The 21,904-nt window shown below is 37.4% G+C and overlaps 1 protein-coding gene across 2 annotated transcripts; it reads right to left on the bottom strand.

The window, feature by feature from the left end:
* Positions 1-354: 354 nt before the first annotated feature.
* Positions 355-13,722, bottom strand: LOC111992778 (uncharacterized). Of its 2 annotated transcripts, XM_024024633.2 has the most exons (16): positions 13,606-13,722; positions 11,294-11,738; positions 10,006-10,249; positions 9,030-9,307; positions 7,653-7,817; positions 6,720-7,466; positions 6,516-6,610; positions 5,968-6,030; positions 5,772-5,860; positions 5,615-5,680; positions 4,757-5,386; positions 4,520-4,588; positions 4,235-4,305; positions 3,998-4,055; positions 1,400-1,664; positions 355-1,237 (listed from the first exon to the last, which is right to left on the bottom strand). In XM_024024633.2, exons 2-16 carry the CDS (start codon positions 11,566-11,568, stop codon positions 501-503), a joined length of 3,852 nt encoding a protein of 1,283 aa, XP_023880401.2. In that variant the 5' UTR covers positions 11,569-11,738; positions 13,606-13,722; the 3' UTR covers positions 355-500. The 2 variants fall into 2 exon arrangements, with proteins under 2 accessions (XP_023880401.2, XP_023880402.2); XM_024024634.2 differs by lacking the exon at positions 7,653-7,817.
* Positions 13,723-21,904: the final 8,182 nt, after the last annotated feature.

Below are 21,904 nucleotides of genomic sequence, written 5' to 3'. Positions count from 1 at the left end.
TAAAAAAATACAGTATTTAACCTACAAATTTTACATTATATTATTATAAAATAAAACAAACAAGTAGATCAAGCAATATAAGAACAAGAAGAAGCCATAAGACAGTGCCTTGCAACATATAATAACATTGATCCTTCAAAAAGTTTTGGTCACCAGATGCAGGATCAATGCTCGATGCTACGTCTCGAATTTTTGATATCTCCGGTTGATCAGCCCTCACAGGTAGGCCTTCAAAAGTCAACACCAAAACCATGCTAGTCCAATTGGAAGGGCACTGACATTATGGTTTCTTGTGGTTCTTATATTGCTCTGGAGGGAGATGGAAAAGATAAACTTGTACTGGAAATGTACAAATAATATAGGAATCAGCCATATTTCTCCATTGACTTGAAATTCATAGAGAGGAATAATATTATAATTACAATTTTGTATCAATTGCTTCAGCTAGACAAGTTGGTCCTAGTCTAAACATTGGTTTGAGAACTAATTGGGAATTTTCATCAGATAATGTTCAACTCCGATAGGTCATCCATTGGTATTTCGAGACCCACACAATCATAGTCTTGCAAGACATCGTCATCAAAGTTCAACCAAGTACTCAGATCTTGAGGTTCAGTAATGTCATTGGGAACATCTAGTGCTTCCATTGAATCGAAGTCATTTAGTGGCAACTTAGCACAATCAATGGGTTCCTCCGACTCTTTAGATGATTCCTGTGGAACATTACTGGGCATACGTGACCCCCTTTCTCTGCTTATTTTATTGGTAACAAGAGCCACCGAGTGACTAGATGCCTGAGCTGGTGGACAAGCAGGTTCTGTTGCTTCTGTAAGCCTGCCATGGAAACTGCTTCCTGATGTTGATAGATGACTAATCTTTTGCTTGGGCTTTGCTTTTGTTTTTCGTTCACTTCGGAAACTGTCCATTGATGAACGACTGGCTCCAGAGACAGAATTACTCTTTACAATATCTCCGTTCTGATCCCTGTCTCTCTCAATTCTCTTTCCCTTTACTCCATCAAGAACAGGGTTGTCAAGAGCTGATGTCACCCTTGAGGAGGCACTTCCAACAACATCATCAATTAACATTTCCCTCTTCTTTCCCTTGATGAACACTGAGCCATGCTTGGAAGAAGCTTGTTCAGAAGAGTGAATGACACTTTGGAGAGCATCTGATGAACCTCTGTCTATATTATCACTGAGGGAATCATACCTCTCAAAAGTGCTAGAAACGGCACCTGTGGCAGCAAACAATACCCAAAAGCTCTTTTTCATTAAACTGACACAAATAACCACAAATTACAGAAGCTACAGTTGAAAGGGTGTGGGGGAGGAGAGACTAAATTCATGCATTAAAGGGATCACAAAAAGAGCATGTAAAGATTTAATTTGAGATATACCTGATCCCCTAGCTCCCACTTGGTGGGAAGCTTCATTGCATGTATTACTAGCACTTCCTGAGCCAACACAATCAACCGATTTTGCATCATTATTGCATGGAGGTGGCGAAAATATGACATCCTGCAGTGCAGGCTCACTAAAGCAACTATTGCCAGTATCTTCAAATTTCCGACATCTAGCAAGAGTGCGCTTCATAAAAGCTAATGCAACTTGTTTCGAAATCTTACGGACTGCACTTTTGGAAGCATAACTCCCACGGCAAGCCTGTAAAGATTAATTTGAAGGAAATTAATGGTTTATGATCATGAAATGCCTCCAGTTCACTTTACTTGTATGATCAGGTTTTTTAATTTTATTTTTTTGAATAAGATGTCTGAATAATGCCTACTACAGTACCATAATGCTGAAAATATTATTATTCTCCATTGTATAAACAATGAGATTATAATCCCAGGGCGTTTTAGTTATGAAGTTTACTAAAATAACTTACTTGCATTTATTTATTTTTTATTGGTAAGTTACATATGCACCACCGGAAAGGATTTTTGAACTCATAACCTCACCCTTAATGGCTCAACCAAGCATTTATAAGTTATAAGGGGAGGAAGTACCAGTTGAGCAGAGCTACAGCTCATTGGCCCTTGCAAATTATTTATTGTACAGACATTTGAACCAAAGAAAGATACTCCATAAAGCAGAGGAATTTGTTCATCATACAAGCATGCATGCACCCTCAACAAACACACTGATTTAAGATTTTTTTTTTTTGATAAGTCAAACACACTGATTTAAGATACACCATAAGGTAAGACTAAAATATATAATATCAATGAGATGCTAGTGAACAAGTTAGAAAGGAAGCAGCAACGAAAATGAGATTTTGCAGCTAAATACAAGCAATACTCATGATAAAAGACTATAGTGATACATATTTACACACAATTATCTCCAAATCCACCTCTGACATAAGATAATCAATTAGGCCTTAGCAAGCAGTCTATATTGCCAACCAATTTATAAGAAATATCACCACCATAGATTGATAAGACAATCAACATATTGATGGTATACTATGTTGAAACTGTTAAGGATGACAGTATATATGTATAAGTAATGGCATAAGACCATCTAAAATTGAAATTCCAATCATCAACCAAATATAAAGCCATGATCCTAAAAATAAGACAAACCAATCACAGAAACATCATTATATATATATATATATATAAAAGACGCTGCATTTTTCTCTATGACACTATCAAAACACAACTCCACAGTCTTTGTTTGGTTAGACGGAGGAAAACGGTGGGGTATAGAAAAGATTTAGTCTTCCCTCATGTGTGTTTGGTTGGAGGGATGGAAAAGTGGAGGATAGAAAATATCATTGTATAAAGTTACTCTCATGCCCCTATTACAAATTTGTTTAATAGTTTATAATAAGTGTTTTTTTTTTTTTTTTTTTTTTTTTTAATTATAAACTTACAAACACAGCTAATAAAACAGCTAGCAAAAAAAAAAAACAAAAACAAAAACAAAAAAAACCTACCATTGGATTAAAAAAACAAAACTAACATTAATGTAATTGCACACACTGGAGGCAACATAATCACAAAAGGAAGGGTAGTTTTAGTGTTTTACCACCTACCCCTTCCCTCTCCCATTTTCTCCCCAAATTGAGGGCGATTGGTTTTTGGTGGGCCCAAGAGGCCCCACCAAAATCTCCACACCCCCCCCCCCCCCAAATTTCCCCTCCCAACCAAACAACCCCAAAAAAGCATTTTTCCCACCATTTTCCCCTCCCCCTTTTCCATGCTCCCCCAAATCACCCCAACACTAAATGAAATTGCTTAGGTTTTACCATATATGATGTGCACAACGGCAGACACATTGTGGATTTAAGATGGCATGGCCTAAAGAATCATCAATATCAGGCAACCACTATACCCTAAACAGCAGTGATACTATCCGTGTAACCATATCATCTAGCCCTACAAACCCATCAAGGATGAATCAGTTGACGCCTCATGTTGCATTCACATTAACCAACGAATTGAAATAGTAGAGTCTATTTGGTATAGCTTATTTTTCAGCTTTTTAAAATATGGGGGCAGTTTGAAAACGGTGTACAGAAGAAATAAAAAAGAGGTTTTAAAAAGCTATACTTTGGAAAATTATGGTTTTCAACTGCAATTCCAAAAGGACACTTAAACGAGGAAAATAATGCAAAAGGTGCAACAAAAAAAAAAAAAAAAATTTAAGCCCCAGGCACCATAACAGACTGCTATGTCCATGAAGTACCCACTAAACCCCCAAACTATTCTTCTGCTACATGCCTGTTTTGCCTACAATGCAACAACTACACATAAGAAGTGGGGATTAGAACCTTCCCCACTATTGTAAAAAGGTCATTACTCATAGCAACTACTATTACAACCCAACAATTTGTTCCAATACAAATAAAAATATATAAATACAATCTCTGGATCAAGAAGCAATTCTAAATTTCTACATGCATCCACAAAAACTGATACATACCCGAATGGCTTAAAATTATACAAATACAAACAATGATTGATAAAAGGGACTAAACCAATTACCATCCGTTTTTGGTAAGCAATCCCAATAAGTTGGTCCATCGCAACTTGCTCCATAGTCCTGTAAATGAATCAACATTATTTTGAGGGAAAGAGAATTTTATAGTCTATGTCACCAATGCCGTGACAGCGCAAGAGTAATATCAAATGGTTGGCGAGGAGTCTTGGGTTTCTCCTACTATTGAACAAAAAAAAAAAGGTTTAATATATGTAGAACATGGAAAACATTCTGAATCTTACTGTCTTTCCACATCTCTCCCTTTCTGAATAGCTTCATCAATCTTTCCCAAGTTTTTCCTCTTTATCCCAATCTACCATTTAGTCAAAAGCATTAAAAAATGTCAGAAAGAGGAGGCCAGGAATAGAAAAGAGAGATTCAAGTTAATCAGGATTAACAAAAAACACCTAGAAAATATAGAAACTTCAAAACAAATTATGGTGAAAACGCAACCTAACTTATGCAGTTATGCTTAGATACTATTCATTGTATAGCCTGGAGAAATGAGAAAATTAGAGAAGGGCAACCTGTTGGTACAGTCCTTCCTTAAGGTCCATTATATCTTGTTTAATCACTTCTCCCTCTGCTAGATCAGGCTGCAAACAAGGCAAAAGAAGCACCACAAAATAAGGAATATAACCATATATGAAATGATAAAATAATTGCTGGCATGAAATTCATCAAGGAAACTTAGGAAATGCATCAATATAAAATTCTTCCACAAAGCTTCTAAATTGGAACAATATAAGGTATGAAAACCGTACCAATGTCTCTGGATATAGGCCAATACTCTGCAGTTCCAATAGAAGCCTGTCATCCATGCACAACAGCTGATATTGGCAGTCAGAGGAAGAAAAGCTGGCAACATTTAATTCCCTAGGTTGCAGCTGACCGAGATCATTTGAACATATTTCACTGGTGTGTCCCAGATCAGAATGTGAAATGTCATAATCTCCCCGCCACTGCTCAATGCTATTTAAAGGACTGGATATGCTTGGGTTCCGAAATGAGTTAGATACAACACTCTTATCACAAGAAACTCTGTCTAACAAGCAATTCTTCTGCATCTGATAATCAACTTTCGACTCAACTTCTGATTCCATTCTGTCCCTGTCTTTGGGCTCAATATCGATCTGGTTACATGAACCACAATGAGAATCATCACTTGCATACTGCAGAGACAAAGTTTTCCCTTCACTGTGGTGGTAAGATTCTTCAATTTCATCTTCTTCTATCAGGGCAGAAAGAACTCTTTGGTATAATGGAGTAACCTTATCTGACTTTTTCATGTCAAATCTTCCCCATAAAGAGTCAGTCTCAGCTAATTCTTGATTGAAGTGGCTTCCTAGCCTTACACCAGAATAATCAATCACTTCTTTATGCACACCAACACCCTGTGAGGATGGATAAAGGTGACAATTTGTCAATACTTATTCAAAAAAATTTGGCTCAAAATCCTAAATATCCATTTTTCCATTGTACTTTGTTTGAGATTGACATAAACTTATTTTAAGACATTTGATGTGTTTAATAACTAGGGATCAACATGAAAGCTTTTCCATTTAGCCAAAAATAGAAACAGGAAAATGGAAACTTGATGAAATGTACTGCAAAGTTAATACCAAGGCATTAAAATCAACCCCAAACATCTGAGACAAAGTATCGTCAAGCTTCTCTGCAAAACTTAGCTGATAAGACATCAAAAGAAGACAAATTGTAAGTCTCTATCCGCAAGTTATTTATGAAGCCTCATATTCATCCCTGTATATCAATAACTACCTGCTGCTTCAAGTAGGACAAATCCTCTGCACTGACAGAAGCAAAAATAGATTCCATTTTCTTCCAAAATGGACCAGAACAGGCAAGACCTACAGAAATAAGCTATATTTTGTAATAGGTACAAATAATAATAAAATTGCTGCTTTTCTGGTGAATGGATAAAATTAGAAAAAAGAAATAAAGTCAAGGGGCATACTCCTAGCATTATGAGCAGCATTTGCAGCCACAAGCAGTTCTTCACGATCATCATCAGATTCACCTGGAAAATTATAATACCAAAAATATAACTGTATAATTGTGATAAATTCAAATCAAGGAGACAAATACATTTTTCACAAAGAATTAATTACTGAGCCACATACATATGCATATAATAATTGAAATGAAACATGTTAAAAACATAATAAAAACAGTATGAAAATATAGAAAAAAGCATCAATTAAAAAAGAAAATGTAACAAACATACATGCATGAAAGCTGGTCTCAAACACTCATTAAAGACTACTTACACTTACAGTGATCTTGTAGGATTTCAGTGTAATAACTATGGTAACAATTAACATTAAGATGTGAAAATACGTAAAGCAGGGGTAAAAGGCTAATAGAATTTTGTTCTTGCCACTAAGCTTCAAAAGCTTCTAAGTATCATAAACAGCTTGAAAAGTTTTAGATCCTAAGACAATTTGAAACCCTAAACTCTAAACACAATTAAGACGAATTTTTCATGGTTTAATTCAATCTTACCTGTATAATTCAAAGAACCATTGTTTATCATCGGCCCAACACGAATTGAAGCTTTGCGGTCTTTCAGCTTTTTTGAAGGTGGACGACCTGATTTACTGAATCCAAGAAATGGTAGTTGATTCAACAACAATGAGATTTCTCAGAATAAAAGTATTCAATTCATATTCAATCCTTATTGTACAAAAGACAAAATGATGTGTTAACCTTCTGTTCTTTTCAGAGCTAGGCTTCACGCTTTGCAGGGGCTTTGTGGTTGATAAATTCTCCAACTTCTCCCTCACTAAAGGAATTTCTGTTCTTGTTAAAGATGAACCCCTTCCACTCCTTCCTTGTCTACGCACGCCATCTCCACTTTCATTACTCAGTAGTTTATTCTTCTTTGTGGGCATTACAAAGGGCACAACTTTATGAGTTGCAGTTAAAGCAACTTCAACATTATCTATCCCTTTCTCTTTCAATTTGTGTTCACCAGCACCTGATTCTTCACTTTCAGACAACCCAAATGGAGATGAAACATTCTCAAGTTCCAACTTAAATTTTGGGTTATTGTTATCTACACTGCTGGTCTCAACAACTGAAGTTTTAGCACTAAAATCATTAGTTGCTAAGCTTTGAGATGAAATCTGAGCTTCAGCATGGTTTGAGACAGGAGAAACTAAATTTGATCTCCTTGTGCGTGAGTTTTTATGTGGTCTCTGACCAACCCACTGGGTCATAGGATGTATGGATGAACCTGAAGACATCATACGCTTTTGGTTATTTCTCACACCTGCAACTGGAACTTTATTTAGACCTTTAGGCTGTTCCCAATCTTGAAAGGCTCCGGATGAAGGTTGAATATTAGGAGATGAGTCTAGCCCCATGACAGAACCAGTCCGAGATGCCCTAGAAACCTTTCCTCTTATCACTGTATTCGGACTGCCCACTGGGGAATCCTCCTGAATATTTGACCTAATAAATGAAGCCACAAACCAATTAAAAACATTATCATAACCACCAAATTGAAAAGCAAGATATGTTAAACACATCAAGGAAATCAGATGCAGAACATGATGGTCTTCAATCATATTAAGCGCTACTGATACTGCAACTCCTGTGGAGACCTTAGAATGATAATATCAAGAAGAAAATATGTACTTGTTTCCTTTTGCTAAAAGTCTATGTTCAAATTGAACTGCACGGTCCCTTGGAATCGGCATACTTTCCAGCTCATTCCTGGGTAACGTGCAAGCATCTGAACTAGCAGGCTCAAGAGAACCATCCAACTTGTTGACTCCAACAAGTGTGGGGCTAGATTTCAATCTGCAATAAATGAAAACCTAAAACATCAAGGGAAAGAACAGATTGCAGGGGAAAAAAAATCTTGAAATTCCCCCGTGCACAAAAGAAACAAGGGACAAACCACATTTTTATGTTGACATAATCAAGATCCCAAACTTTCCAGATCCTTCACCAAATTATCAGTAAGGTTGTTTCAAGTACAAGGTTGAATATTAATTTTCAGTCAACTAAAAAGGACATGGATAATTATTGGGGCTATCTTACCTAGCACTACTGTAAGGCATGAAGGCCTGACCAAGTTTTCTGGGCCCAGTCCCTCCCAAAGACAATTTCACATGCATGCAGCTAGGCATCAAGCCCCATGATGCAAGCCCAAGGTCCAAGAAAAATTTTTCTGATTAGTAATTAACAAATGCACCTAGCAAGTCTTGAGCGCATGACCTCACCTTCCACCTTGTTCTTACAAGAAAGAATATGATGTTTGAGCTAGAGCTCATCGGCAAGCCTAAAAAAATATTTCCTTGCTTAAACAGGACTAGTCTAGTAAAACTGATGAGAACAATTAACTTTAGCTAGTTAGCCAATATTTATGCCATATACGATACATGTCCAATTTTTTCGCTTACAACAAATGGGAAAGGGTAATTTTAACCCAAATTCTCTGCCATGAGAGAACCAGGAAATGCCAATGAACCACAACGCACTTGGCAAGATACATGTCCAATTAATTTACTTGAATATCACTAATTTTATATTTCTACAAAAATCCTTCCTGCACAAAAAATAAAACATACTGGTCTTATAACAAGAAAAATTACTGTATCAAGGGTTCTATAAACATAAAAAACCTAGAAAGTTTCTCTCACAAATTACCAACATATATCCAACAAAATGAACCAAAACAACCAAAGAGTAACAATGATACAAACAAAAAATCCAGAAAACAACTCAATTACAATCAAAAAAAAAAAAAAAAAAAAATGACGAAATTGAACAGAAAAACTAACAATGATACAAACAAAAAATCCAGAAAACAACTCAATTACAATCAAAAAAAAAAAAAAAAAAAGCTGACGAAATTGAACAGAAAACCTCATCTTAAAACAAAGAAAATTTTTACCAAATTAATAGCATATCTGTACTAAGACTTAAGAAAAGCTACATACCAGCTATATCAAAATGAAGAGTATATAAAAATCAAGTAATTGTTTCTTCTAGATCACAATAAAATACCTGAAACCATGAGCATCACTAGATCGCAATTTAGACTCAGGATTCAACTTTGGATGTGTAGCTCGTTTTGTATCCCTTTCACCAGTTATTACTCTATTACCTACAGCCCCAACAGAACGCTTCTTCTTTATTTTTTGATCCAATCCTTCACCACCAGCAAGCAATCGGCGAGTCTTTTCTTCAATCCGAACAGAACCACTGCCAACTGCTTGGAGAAGATCTCCATCCTTATCAGTGACCATGTGAAGCCTTGACGTTGCAGCAGACCTACCATCTGCCTGGTAGCATTACAAAACAGAACAGAATCTTATTTAACCAAAGGAAAATACCTTGCATTGATCCTTTCAAAAAAGCATAAAGGCTAAGAATAACAAATGCTCCTAAATGCCCTATTACTAGCACCAAGAGGTTGGAAAAAAAGAGAGTCAAAGTCCTAAAATTTCCTATTTTTTCTTTCTTGATAAAAAGTGTAATAGTGTGATATTTTCTAGGAACCTTGGAAATAGGAGTCTGATTCCCAAAGTTGTTCCTAAATATATATTTTAAGGATATCATGGGTTGTTCCTAGAGTATTAAGTCTGGTTTTCAGTCTTCTTTATAAAAATAAATAAATAAAATTATATCATTCTGCTGTATCTTTGGGTAGCAGGCTATTCTATCAAGAGTTGGAACCTCTTTTCATTGTTCCCTAAATTTTTATGCTAGTTAATATCTTCCTTTTGTTACTGGTGTTTAGATCATAAGGTTTTTCTTATTATACATCAAATTAGAAACCTTTGGAGCTACATCATTCTCATTGAAGAAACTAAAATTCAAACCCTTACTTAAATGGGGGGAAAAATCCCTTGAAATTGAAAGAAGACTAAAGAGAGAATCTAAGCTTCACTACTCATGGATTCTAGGGGAGATCAACAGAGTTGAAGACTGAGTATCAGAGAAATAGATCACAGCTAAGAATTAACATTCAAATACTAACCCGCACATCCACCACTGAAGTACGAACACGCTTATTCAACCCAATACCCTTGGTTTTGTCCTCCAATCTTTGAGTCACAGAGTCATGAGAGTTTCTGTGAATCTGGCTTCCCATCCTTGCTAAGTTTACTCCACCAGACCTCTCACCCGATGAAAGATCACTCCGTTGTCGCTTCTTTGAGCCTATAACTTCCTTATACTTGTCCAATTTGAAAATGGAATCACATAACAATTTTGCCCTATCCCTGGGGGAAAGACATCACAGTCTCATTAACACACCACAACTCCATATTCAGTAATACTCATTTCTACCATACATTGTGCAAGCATAAGTTTAAAATAGAACTCCCATCTATCATACAAATATTATACTCTGGGAAAAGAAAATACATGTTTTTTTTTTTTTGGTGGGGTGTTGTTGTTGGGAGGGGTGGGGGTGGGGAGGGGAGTGGGGGTGTTCCCGAAGATACATACACATATTTTAATCTTTATCTTTAGATCGCAGTGTATATGTGTGTGTGCACTATAGTTGGCATTTACAGGCTGTTACTTCGTTTTTAATCAGTTAGGATTTTGCAGTTTAGAACTTGTTATATGTAGAAGTCTTGGAGTTCCAAACTTTGCGCTCGAATCACCAATAAGTATTTGAGCACATGATTTTTACGTTTCTGTTTTATTGCCAATTTTCAACATTTTCAAATTACACAAGCATATTATCTTTATTCCTTGTCCCATATTTTATTAACAACGCATAACTCAAAGGTCTTGCCAGTGCTTCATTGTAAAACAGATCACATGTGAACAAATTCTTAGATCCCCAATCAACTTTGAAACACAAATTTCCACAACAGGCAATAATAATTGATGAGAAGAATTTCAATGGTGTTCAAGGGTCTATGAAGACTTTCTAAACTAAAGGAAAAATGCAGGTTACCAAAGAACATGTTCCACAAGATGCAAGGATCAAACAAAGTTTTTTTTTTTCTCTCTTCTTTTAAACCAGTCATTGTGTCATACAATGTACCCTATTTAAATTATTAAGTGAAATCTTTCATTTATACCATGATGTATATACTAAATACCATGCATCAAGACTCATGGCCTTTTCAGTTTTCTCCCTCTTCCATTTCCAAATATATAATAACCACAATCGTCCAAAGTTTCCACTGCTGCCACATAATTTCAAGCATGAAGCTTAGCATTCTTTTCTTCTTTAACGAAAGACACACATCGTTGTCAAAAGAATAATATGCTTACAGAAACAAGCAGTAAAATGAATAAAAATATACCTGGCCTTTCTGGAGGCATCTCGGACACTTTCTTTAAAGTGCTTTAGCTCCTCTGTAGCCACTGGAGGTGGAGGTCTAGGATGGGCAACTCCAAAGGAATGGTCCTCTGATGTACTTACAAGAGGAACACCCAGAACCCTTCTTAGCTCTCCCGAGCGTGGATATTTCTGACTGCCCAATATAATCGGGTCCAATGGTAAACACTGAGGCAAGGGAGGCATATCTGGTGATGGCGTTACACTCCCCCGGCTTGAATTATTCCCAGAATTAAACATGAAGCACTCAATACCCTTGGTGCAGCTTCCAAACCTGTATAATTGGATGATCCCAGACCTTTTTCTTAGAATTAAACATGAAGCACTCAATACCCTTGGTGCAGCTTCCAAACCTGTATAATTGGATGATCCCAAACCTTTTTCTTAAACCAACTCAAATCTAGAACTTCCTGCCATCAAATAACGACACATGGATAATATAAGCATCCTTTCTTTATATATATAATTTGGATAATATAAGCATCCTATTGACTAGCCTCCAAAATTTATTGCTAAAAGGAAAAAAATTTGGCTCCAAACATGTTTTGATCTATCTTGCTCCATGCTATGTGGCAATTAAAGAGACCATTCATGTATAGTTTTAGTCTATTTAAATAATACATAATGATAATCTTATAATTTGCCACGTAATGGGTAGGAAAAGATAGCTTTGAACATGTTTGGAGCAAAACTTTGTTTTACTAAAAATGCACGTATAATGCAGCGACCGGCCATACCCATTAAGGGAAGTTGAGAATACTAGACCCTTATCAAGTAAACCCCGGATGCACAACCCCACCTCACCTGCAAGAACCGTGTATTACCTAGGACTCAAACTGGAGATCTCATGAGGGGTTCCCATGAAGCCAACCAATTGAGCTATCTTGTACAAGATATTGAATTTTTCATATTTTGGGACAAAAAGAACAGATAAGCTCAACTCCAACCCACTCCCCCTCCCCCCATATTTTCCTCCTTTTTCTTAGGAATTAAAAGTGATTTGCATTTGACTAAGCTTAGTTGCTTAACAATGAGACATAATGTAACTTTAACCAAATAAGTTGGTTTACGAGATCTCAATGCATTCCAAGAACTGTTATAATATGTTAGCTCCCTCTGGTGGTGTTTGATCCCATTGGAAAAAATTTTGGAAGCCAAAAGTCCCCTCTTTCTTTCTTCCTTTGGGTGACTTCTATGGGGGAACATTCTAAGAGCAGAGAATACGAGGAAGCGAAATATTATCTTGGTTAGTTGGTGTTGCATGTGTAATGCATTGTTCCTTGGCTTTGGTTTTTGCTTTGTTACTCGGTAACTAGTTTTGCCGAGTGGGGTCAGTTGCCCATAGGTGTTTGATCAACTATGAGGATTGTTGTACAGTATGCTCTATGATGTGCAACTAATTTGAGTGAAGTTCTCCTATGTCCTTTAAAAAAAAAAAAAAAAAAGGAATTTGGAAAGCTATTCCTCATTGTTTGATGTGGTGTATTTGGAGGGAAAGAAACGCAAGGAGATTTGATGGGTGCAAGAGGACCATGATAGAGCCGAAAGCTTTCTTTATGAAGATGCTTCTTATGCGGACGTTAGCCTCGGGATGTTTTCGTTCGTTAGTTTAGTTGATCTTCTTTATTTTTAGTAGTTTTAGAGCTTTACCATGATGCTCTGTTAGTAATACTTCTAGTCTAGAAAGCATGGACACTTCTTTTGGGGTGCCGTACCCACCCACCATGTCATATTATAATTTTTCAAAAATTGCTTCGTATTGCCATATCACCGTAACTGTACCCGTATCCATGCTTCTTCCTAGCTTCCAGTGTACTTACAGCTATTTTTATTAATAAATTTTCTTATTACCTATCAACAAAATAAAAATAAAATAAAACTAGCTCCAAAAGCATCAACAGAACAAAGCTGTTACAGCAACCAGTAACCTCATCATATAACGAAAGCAAAAAAAAAAAAAAAAAATTATATGAACTTTCAATATGATTAAAAAACTTCTACACGTGTTTTTTTTTTTTTAATTATTTAAATTAATCCCAAAATTGGAATCTGGAATTTTGTTTTCCACAGCTTTCCCGGGAACCAAACAGATCAAACAATAGGGAATTGCAGATAAATTTACAAAAAAAAAAATCGAAATTGCAGTATCAGAACAAAGGAAACCCTAAGTGGAGGGGATGAACTCAAAAATTAGAGGTGTGTTAAATTAGAGATTAATTTAAATGAAAAATACGTGAATTTTGAAAATCGAAGAGTTGCGTGAGTGAACAAAAGTACCTGAGAATTGGGAATTGAGATTCAGAATCGCGCCAATTTTCACTATGATTTTAGATAAAGACAAGTAGGTTTATTTTTATGTAATAATATATATAAACTAGTAAAGCGGGAGAGACCCGGGTCGGATTGGGGGTCAACAGAAATAAATAGAATATTCACAGGCATAGTACTATTTTTTCAATTTTTACTTCTACTTTTTTATTTTTATTTTTTTACTGATTTTAATAAGTTACCAAAAATAAATAAATAAAAAGCACAAAATGGAAGGGATACAACAGGCTACAGGAAATTCTCAACACAACCATTGAACATGACATGACATAGACACGACTCTTGAACATGACATAAACACAAATTTAGTAATTTAGGAATGAGTCTTAATAAGTTCATGTTGGATTTGGGTGGACATTAATCGACCTATTTAATACACATGTTAATTCAAGTTAGACACTGAAAACCCGTTTGACCCATTTAATTGAGAATTACTGTACCAATTTACCTGTTTAAGGACCTAGCTATATAAACTTATTTTCTCCTCTAATCTCGTCCTTCTCGTGTCAATATGATTCCAATGTTTTAATATCGGAATTTTACTTTATCAAGGAGTATCTTTTTTAATATTGATGTAAGAAGTTATGACATGGCAGCTTGGCCAAGAGAAAATCATTGTCGGAGGCATGAGAAAATCATTAACAGAGTTATGATGTGTCACCTTAACTGAACTCTTGGGAGCAAGAAAAGTAATCAACAAAGTCTACCAATTCCAATATAAGAAAGTATTTAATTTGACATCCAAGTCCTACTCCTATCATTATGGGATAATGGCATAGCAATCCATATCCTAAAGAAGTATAACAGGGAATCAAGGACCCCAAGGAAAGCATGAAAACATTGCCCTACAAAACACCTCCTTAGCAATCACTTTAACCTATAGAAGTTCCTTGCTAACTTAGCCATCAAAGATTCCCTTATCAGCACACCTGTAGCATCACAACTCCTTTTGCAAGTATTCGAGGACAATGTTGCACCACCAATCAACTACATCATCGGTTGACATCGTTTGTGAGAAAATGATTATTGTGTATCTCCCAATAAAAAAGATTGAATAGACGAGAAACCAATAATAAGCTCATGCACCACATCCTTTCCCAAGGCATGAATTACCAGAGACCCCTATTGACAATACCAACCCAAAGCATACATCACCTATAAAGTTGAGGGCGAGATGAGTAGCCAATTAAGAAGGGCTAAACAACCCACGAGAGACAAAAGTAAGGGAGGAATTCAAGGTGACTAGTAATTAAGGTGGATGAACAACTTCGAGAAATGCAACAACAGTTGATCAAAGAGTTACAAGCCTTGAAAATCAAGTCTACAACGACTATAGATGAGCTCTTCCAGAAGATAGATCCCTCTTGTACCCTGCAAATCATGAGATATATCCATTACCTTCCAAGTTCAAGATAACGTAGCTAAAATTCTTTGATGGTACAAGATACACTCGACCATTTAGAACACATACAAGGTCTTGATGCACTTGCAAGGCGTCCTAAATGAGATCATGTGCAAGGTCTTCCTGACAACATTGAAAGGATTTGCCTGAATCTTGTTTAGGAAGCTTAGATTAGGGTCAATTGCATTATCAAGTCTTCATTAATTGAAAGCTTATTTATATATTCAAATATTGACAATCAATAAAGATAGTTGTAGGGATGAAGGGCCTAGGAGTGTATATTGGGCCATGGGCCTTGTATGAGGACAGGTATACGTTTACAAGGAAGTATGAGTTACTGAGTTACGGACGAATTATGGTCATAAGGGTTTGGGAAGGCAGTCTGAGGAGAAAGGCCTCCTTGGTTTACCAGAGCAGAGGTCAGAGAGGTTGACTTGCCATCAAGAGCAACGCGCAAAGCAATTCTACTAGTAAGGATAAACATCATAAGGGAATAGGACAAGGAGAGACTAAGAAATATCTAAGGGAAAGTTGCTACCACCGCATTAAATGCTCTGTACCTAACTCTCTGACTACATTAATGTGAAGATGATACCTGAACAATAATATACAGCCTTACAGCTACCTCCAAAGACTTAAGGAAGATGTTGATGGGACAGTGATCAAAGCAAGCTATTTGGCCTACACATGGAGGGCGGAGATGATTCAGAAGAGGGGGATATAAGGAAGAAAGACACCATTATAGAGAGGCATCTGAGAATTTGTAGAAAGAAAAAGACTGTAGTACTAAGAACTATAATTATAATCAAGTCTAAGAGAAATATATTCAAGAACTACTCTCCTCGGATTTTGCCAATGAAGGATTTTCTTCACATAAAACTTATTTTTCTTTGTTTTACTTCAATCTTTGTCCAACTAATTGAAACCTAGTTTTCAGTCCACTCTTTACAAATTCGTTATATTAGGCTCTTTAGGCCTTAGACTTTCTACCTTTTGGGCCCAAGATCCAAAAACTGCCCTTACAATAGTTATGACATCACAAATCACACATTTTTAACTAGTTTATTTGGAGATTTGGCAACCATCAAAGAAAGCTTTATGCTTCTTATTTCTATCACCCTAAAAAATAAAATAATTCAGAAAATTAATCAAACACTGATAAACTAATGGTGCGTTTGAATACCGCTTATTTTACTGAAAATTGAAAACACTGTAGCAAAATAATTTGTAAATATGTGAATAATGTTGTGGGATCCATTTTTAAAGAAATTTTTATTAAAAAAAGAGGTTTGTGGGAAAACAAACCACAACTACAAAATGCTTCTAAAAAAAAAAAAAAAAAAAGGAAACCCAAAATGCTGGACACTGGGAAATTCATCAGTACCTAAACAAGTACTAATTCTTTAATCTATTACAAAATGGATATCAATAGCAATTGTTGAAACTCGCAAAAAGTGCCATGTTATCACAATAATGCTGAGAAGTTTCCAAACCACTCGTTTGGGAAGAGGGAAATGAATGAAAATAATAGTTTTAGAATATTTCCTCTATTTTCTTGTTTGGGAGTTTTAAAGGAATGAATGAAAAGTTCATTATCTTGTTTGAGAGTTTAAGTAAAAGGAAATGAAATGGATAAGAGGAAACACTCATTTCTCTTTATTTCCTCAAAACTTCAAAATTTCATTCTCCCCAAATTGGGAGGAATAAGAGGGAATAAAATAAATTTTAATGATTTTTTTATTACAACTCCCAAAATACATATATTTAGCATTTTAAAAAAAAAAGTCTAATAGCAATATTGTCATAAAATAATTCAATTCTTTTCCTTGTACATTACTCCTAAATAAGATTACCTTTCATTCATTTATATTCCTTTTATTTTAAAACAATCAATACTTAATTCCATTACATTTTATGCATTCTATTTTGTTTTACTCCTTTATGAACTCTCAAACGAACCGTAAGTATGTAAATAGTATTAAATAGAAGCAGAAGTTGGGTAGCAACAATTATTCATTATTTGGGCGTTACCGTTAACCAAAAAAATGCAACATAACAAGTAATAACCATAAGAAGAGGTTAAGTTTGAGATTAACATGGAGTGTGAGTTTACGGCCTTAGAGAAGACAAGGGAAGAAACGGCGGAACTACAGAGAAGCACGAAGAAGGTTAAAGAGGACCACTCTATAGGCTCCCCAACGGCCATAGCAGGTGGTCAAGGGAGTGAATCCCTGTCCTACAAGGCAAAACTTGTGGGCGAAATCCCTGGGGTGTTTGCCCAAGCTTTTGGAGTTTTCTCTGAAATTGATAATGAAGCACATTTCGATGATGAAGTCGAGGATCTTGTGGAAGAGGAGGTTGCTATCAAGCTCTCTAGAGAGACGAAGCAGCATATCAGGGAACGATGGGCTCACTCGCTCATTATTAAGGTCCATGGAAGGACTGTTGGATTCCACTTTCTGCACTCCAGAATCATGCAGTTATGGAAACCTACAAGTAGACTAGATTGTATTGATCTGGGGTAAGATTTTTTCTTGATAAAGTTTGGGTTGGTCAATGATTATGATAAGGTTTTGAAAGGGAGGGCCGGGGTTTATAAGTGAGCAGTACTTGATTATTCGAGCATGGGAGCCTTATTTCAAACCAAATGCCACTGCCTGCTCCAAAGTGGTTGTATGGGCACGTCTACCAATTCTCCCTATTGAGTTTTACGATATAGGTGTGCTTAAAGAAATAGGTAATTCCATTGGTCCAGTGCTACAGATTGATGCTACTACAGCTTTGGGGACACGAGGGAGATATGCGAGGATTTGTGTTCAAGTTGACCTCGCAAAACCATTGGTGAGGAGGGTCTTCATCGGACGTTTTGGGAAAGAAGTTCAGTATGAGGGTATAAGCTCTCTTTGTTTTGCTTACGGCAGGTTGGGTCATCGATGAGAAGCTTGTCCATACCTCATCAAGGAGGCAACGGAGGTCTAGGTGGTGAGTGGGGAGCTCGGGGAAAGTGTGGATGACGTGGACAAACCCCAAGGTTCAATGCTTAAGGAAGTGGGTAGAGAAAAGGAAGACTATGGGCCTTGGATGTTAGTGGAAAGAAGGAACAAGGCCCCGAGGCAGAGTTCAACCCGCCCAAATCATTCAAAATCTAATTTAAGCCATACTGGGGCATTTAATGCTAAGGATATGGGAAATCACCTTCGGTCCCGTCCATCAGTTGTGCCACCAACTAGCACTCCTAGCGCCTCACCCGAGGGTAAGCGAAAGTCAATGGGATTGGATGCCTCAAGCTCTGCCAACCTGCCCTCACCCCTGAAGCAGGACCATTTCGTATCCTACACTCCACTCTCAAGTGGTGTTGTCTTGTCACAGCCTCATTCTAATCCCAGTAACTCCATTCACAAAACAAAAAATAGGTCCAAAGGGAAAGGGAAAGGAAAGTAGCTGCATTAGTCACAAGGGGAGCAAAAATCAGCAGCAATGGGCAATAAAAATCAACGGAAAAATTATGACCTTAGCTCTGTCAACACTAGACCAGATCCGCTCAAGCCCAACCATGATCTGGGGGTGGTTTGATCTGCAACAAATGGTGGCGTGGAGCCACATTTTCCCTCTTACTCCCAAGAGCAAGAAAAAGGGGTTCCTACCAATGACAGATCCAGCCTGGCTGAATAGGGAAAACCCCTGGTGGAGATTCCCACAGACATCCCATCAAGGGAGGAAGGAAAAATTCTAGTGTGGAGAGTGTTGTCACCAAATTCGCTGGAGGAAATTTTGCCAAAATCAAACATGCTGGAGGAAATAAAAACAAAGAGAATGTTAGGGAAACCGATCTCAGTAACAAGTTTGATGGGGGTGTTTGGAAGCCATCAATCTAATCTAAATATGTGGAGAAAGTCTCCAAACCAATCTCCTAATAACGTCTAAGGAGGAACCGATGGGAATAATGGAGCATGCGATATGCTTGTCAAAGGCCGAAGGATTGGCTTTAGCCAGCATGAGGAAATTGAGTTGCGACTTGCTGAACCAAGCAAAGAACCAATTTCAAATCAATAAGGGTCCGGTCTTTTTTCCTCCAATATCAATGAATATTATGTGCTGGAATTGTAAAGGGGCTTTGAATCCTCGTTTCAAACCGACACTGAATAATCTTATCAATAAGCACAACCCACCCATGGTAATCATTACTGAGACCTAGATTTGTGGGAATCGTGCTAAGGATATCACTGATACACTACCGTTTGACGGAACAATCCATACAGACACTATTGGCTATGCTGGTTGTCTGTGGCTGCTATGGAAGTCTGAAGAGGTGGAAGTCACTCAATTGGCTAAAACTGAGCAGGAAATCCATGTCATTATTAAGGTACGGTCTTCTGACCTTTCCTGAGTTTTAACTTGTATTTATGCTAGTCCTAGATTTGTAGAGCGTAAGTTATTATGGGGCAATCTATCTAATGTTGCTTCTTTGCATTCACTGCCTTGGGTAACCCGGTGAATATGAGTAGAGCTCTCATTTTCAAAGATTGTCTGGATTCATGTGGTATGATAGATTTGGGGTTTCATGGAGCCAGGTACACTTAGGTAAATAAACAGGAGGTTGGCTTTTTTTATACATGAATGGTTAGATAGAGCCTTTGCTAATTGTGCTTGGACTAATCTTTACCCGAAAGCCAATGTGAGACATCTAACCAGGACCCACTCGGATCACTGTCCAATCCTTCTCTCACTAGAGAACCCACCGAATTTACATCTCCCCAGACCTTTTAGGTTTCAACCGATTTGGATGTCTCACCCTCAATTTGGGAAACTTCTGTCGAATAACTGGTTGGAGCATTATGAGTTGGATGGAAACTTACAAAATTTTACTGAAGCAGTTAAGATTTGGAATAAGAAGGTTTTTGGGACTATTTTCTAGAGAAAATCCAGAATTGAAGCAAGGCTTAATGGTATCCAGAAATTTATAGCCAATGGCCTGAGTAGGTTCCTTTTGAGCTTAGAGAAGCAGCTTAGAGAAGAATATTGGGAAGTTTGCCATCAGGAAGAAGAGTTGTGGTCTATTAAGTCTTGGTATAACTGGCTCATCCAAGGTGACAGAAATACTACATTTTTTCATACCTCCACACTAATTAGAAGGAAAAGAAATAGAATCTCTTGCTTTCAGGATAGAATGGGTAATCTTGTTCATAGGGAGGAGGAGATCGGTAATTTGTTGAGGGAAGGTTATTGTACTCTATTTGAAACTTCACATGGTATGGCGTCGAGGCTTCCTTGGAACATTCCAAGTTGGTCTTGCCGCTTATCGGAGGAGGATAGGGCTGTTCTAGAGGGAGATTTGACTAGGGAGGAAGTTGAGGTTAGTCTCTAGAGTATGAAGCCTTTCAAAGCCCCAGGTCCTGATGGGTATCACGCGGGGTTTTATCAGAGGAACTGGAACATTGTTAAAGACTCGATTGTCAAGCTTGTAGCTGAACAATCTTGTTTTTCCTCTTCAGTTTGCCTTTATTCCGGGTAGGAAAGGAATGGACAACATGATTATTGTTCAAGAGCTCATTCACTCCATGAAACAGAAGAACGGGAAGCAAGGGTATATGGCTATCAAGGTGGATTTTGAAAAGGCATATGATAGAATGGAATAGCATTTTATCCGTGATATGTTAAATATGTATAACTTTCCTCCTAAGTTGATTAGCCTCATCATGAGCTGCACTTCAGGTTCCTCCGTATCTGTGCTCTTCAATGGAGGTTGTCTAGAGCCTTTCCTTCCTTCTCGGGGTATTAAACAAGGGGATCCTCTCTCGCCTTATTTGTTCATCCTGTGCATGGAATTGTTAGGTTTCTTGATTGATGACATGTGTGCAAATAACCTCTGGAACCCCCTCAAGGCATCCCATTTTGGGCCTCACCTCTTCTTCGCTGATGATCTGGTCCTCTTTGCGAAGGCTGATAGAATGAATTGCCAGAGCGTGAGAGATGTTTTGGATACCTTCTGTGAACTTTCGGGGCAGAAAGTCAACTTGAGCAAGTCCAAAGTGCTATTTTCAGCTAATGTAAATCCGGATACTAGAGAAACCTTAAGTAATATCCTGGGAATCTCGTCCACACTTAACTTTGGGAAATACCTGGGATTCCCCATTAAGTTTGGAAAATCCTCCTCCCATGATTTTGACTATATTCTTGACAAAGCACAGGCAAAGCTTCAGGGTTGGAAAGCAAACCTGGTCTCTATGGCAGGGAGGTTAACCTTAACTAAAGCAGTACTTTTAGCCATTCCCTCCTTTGTTATGCAGGGGTGCGTTTTGCCTGAAAGGATTCTTACCAATTTGGATAGGATTAGTAGGAATTTCCTACGGGGCTCTACTAAAGAGAAAAGGAAGATACATATGGTGGGGTGGAATAAAGTAACAAAATCAAAAACCAGAGGGGGGCTTGGCCTTCATGCAGCCAAAGAACGAAACCTCACTTTAGTAGCGAAGCTGTGTTGGAGAATGAAGAATGAAGGGGAGAAACCTTGGGTCAAAGCACTAAGACATAAGTATTGCAGGAGAGTGGATACTAGCAAAGCGCCAAAATCAAGAACTTGGGCAGCAGTTAACAAGGGAGCTCCTCTGTGTGAGAAAGGGTCGAAATGGGTCATTGGTTCCAACAATCAACTTTCCTTTTGGGCAGACAAGTGGTTGGAATTTGGGCCAATCAGAAGCTGTGTGGAAGGACCCCTGAACAAGGGAGAGGAAGGGCTTCGGATCACTGATGTCCAAAATAATGGCATATGAGATTTACACAATATTTCCTTTGAGCTGCCCGCCTTCCTAGTTCAAACTATTTGAGCCATCCCTATCCGGGCTGCCT

The sequence above is a fragment of the Quercus suber genome, unplaced genomic scaffold, assembly GCF_002906115.3.
Source record: "Quercus suber isolate HL8 unplaced genomic scaffold, Cork oak 2.0 scaffold_174, whole genome shotgun sequence".
In the NCBI taxonomy this organism is placed as follows: Eukaryota; Viridiplantae; Streptophyta; class Magnoliopsida; order Fagales; family Fagaceae; genus Quercus; species Quercus suber.
The sequence above is the reverse complement of the archived record's forward strand: the minus strand, read 5'-3'. Positions and strand labels throughout refer to the sequence as shown.

What these genes read in the sequence shown, in the direction of transcription:
- LOC111992778 (XM_024024633.2), bottom strand. Translation starts at nt 11,568, where the DNA reads ATGTTTAATTCTGGGAATAATTCAAGCCGGGGGAGTGTAACGCCATCA. An exon ending in TGCTGCTCATAATGCTAGGA is followed by an intron (nt 5,861 to 5,967) that starts GTATGCCCCTTG and finishes TTATTTCTGTAG; the next exon opens with GTCTTGCCTGTTCTGGTCCA. An exon ending in TTGCTTACCAAAAACGGATG is followed by an intron (nt 1,665 to 3,997) that starts GTAATTGGTTTA and finishes TAATCTTTACAG; the next exon opens with GCTTGCCGTGGGAGTTATGC.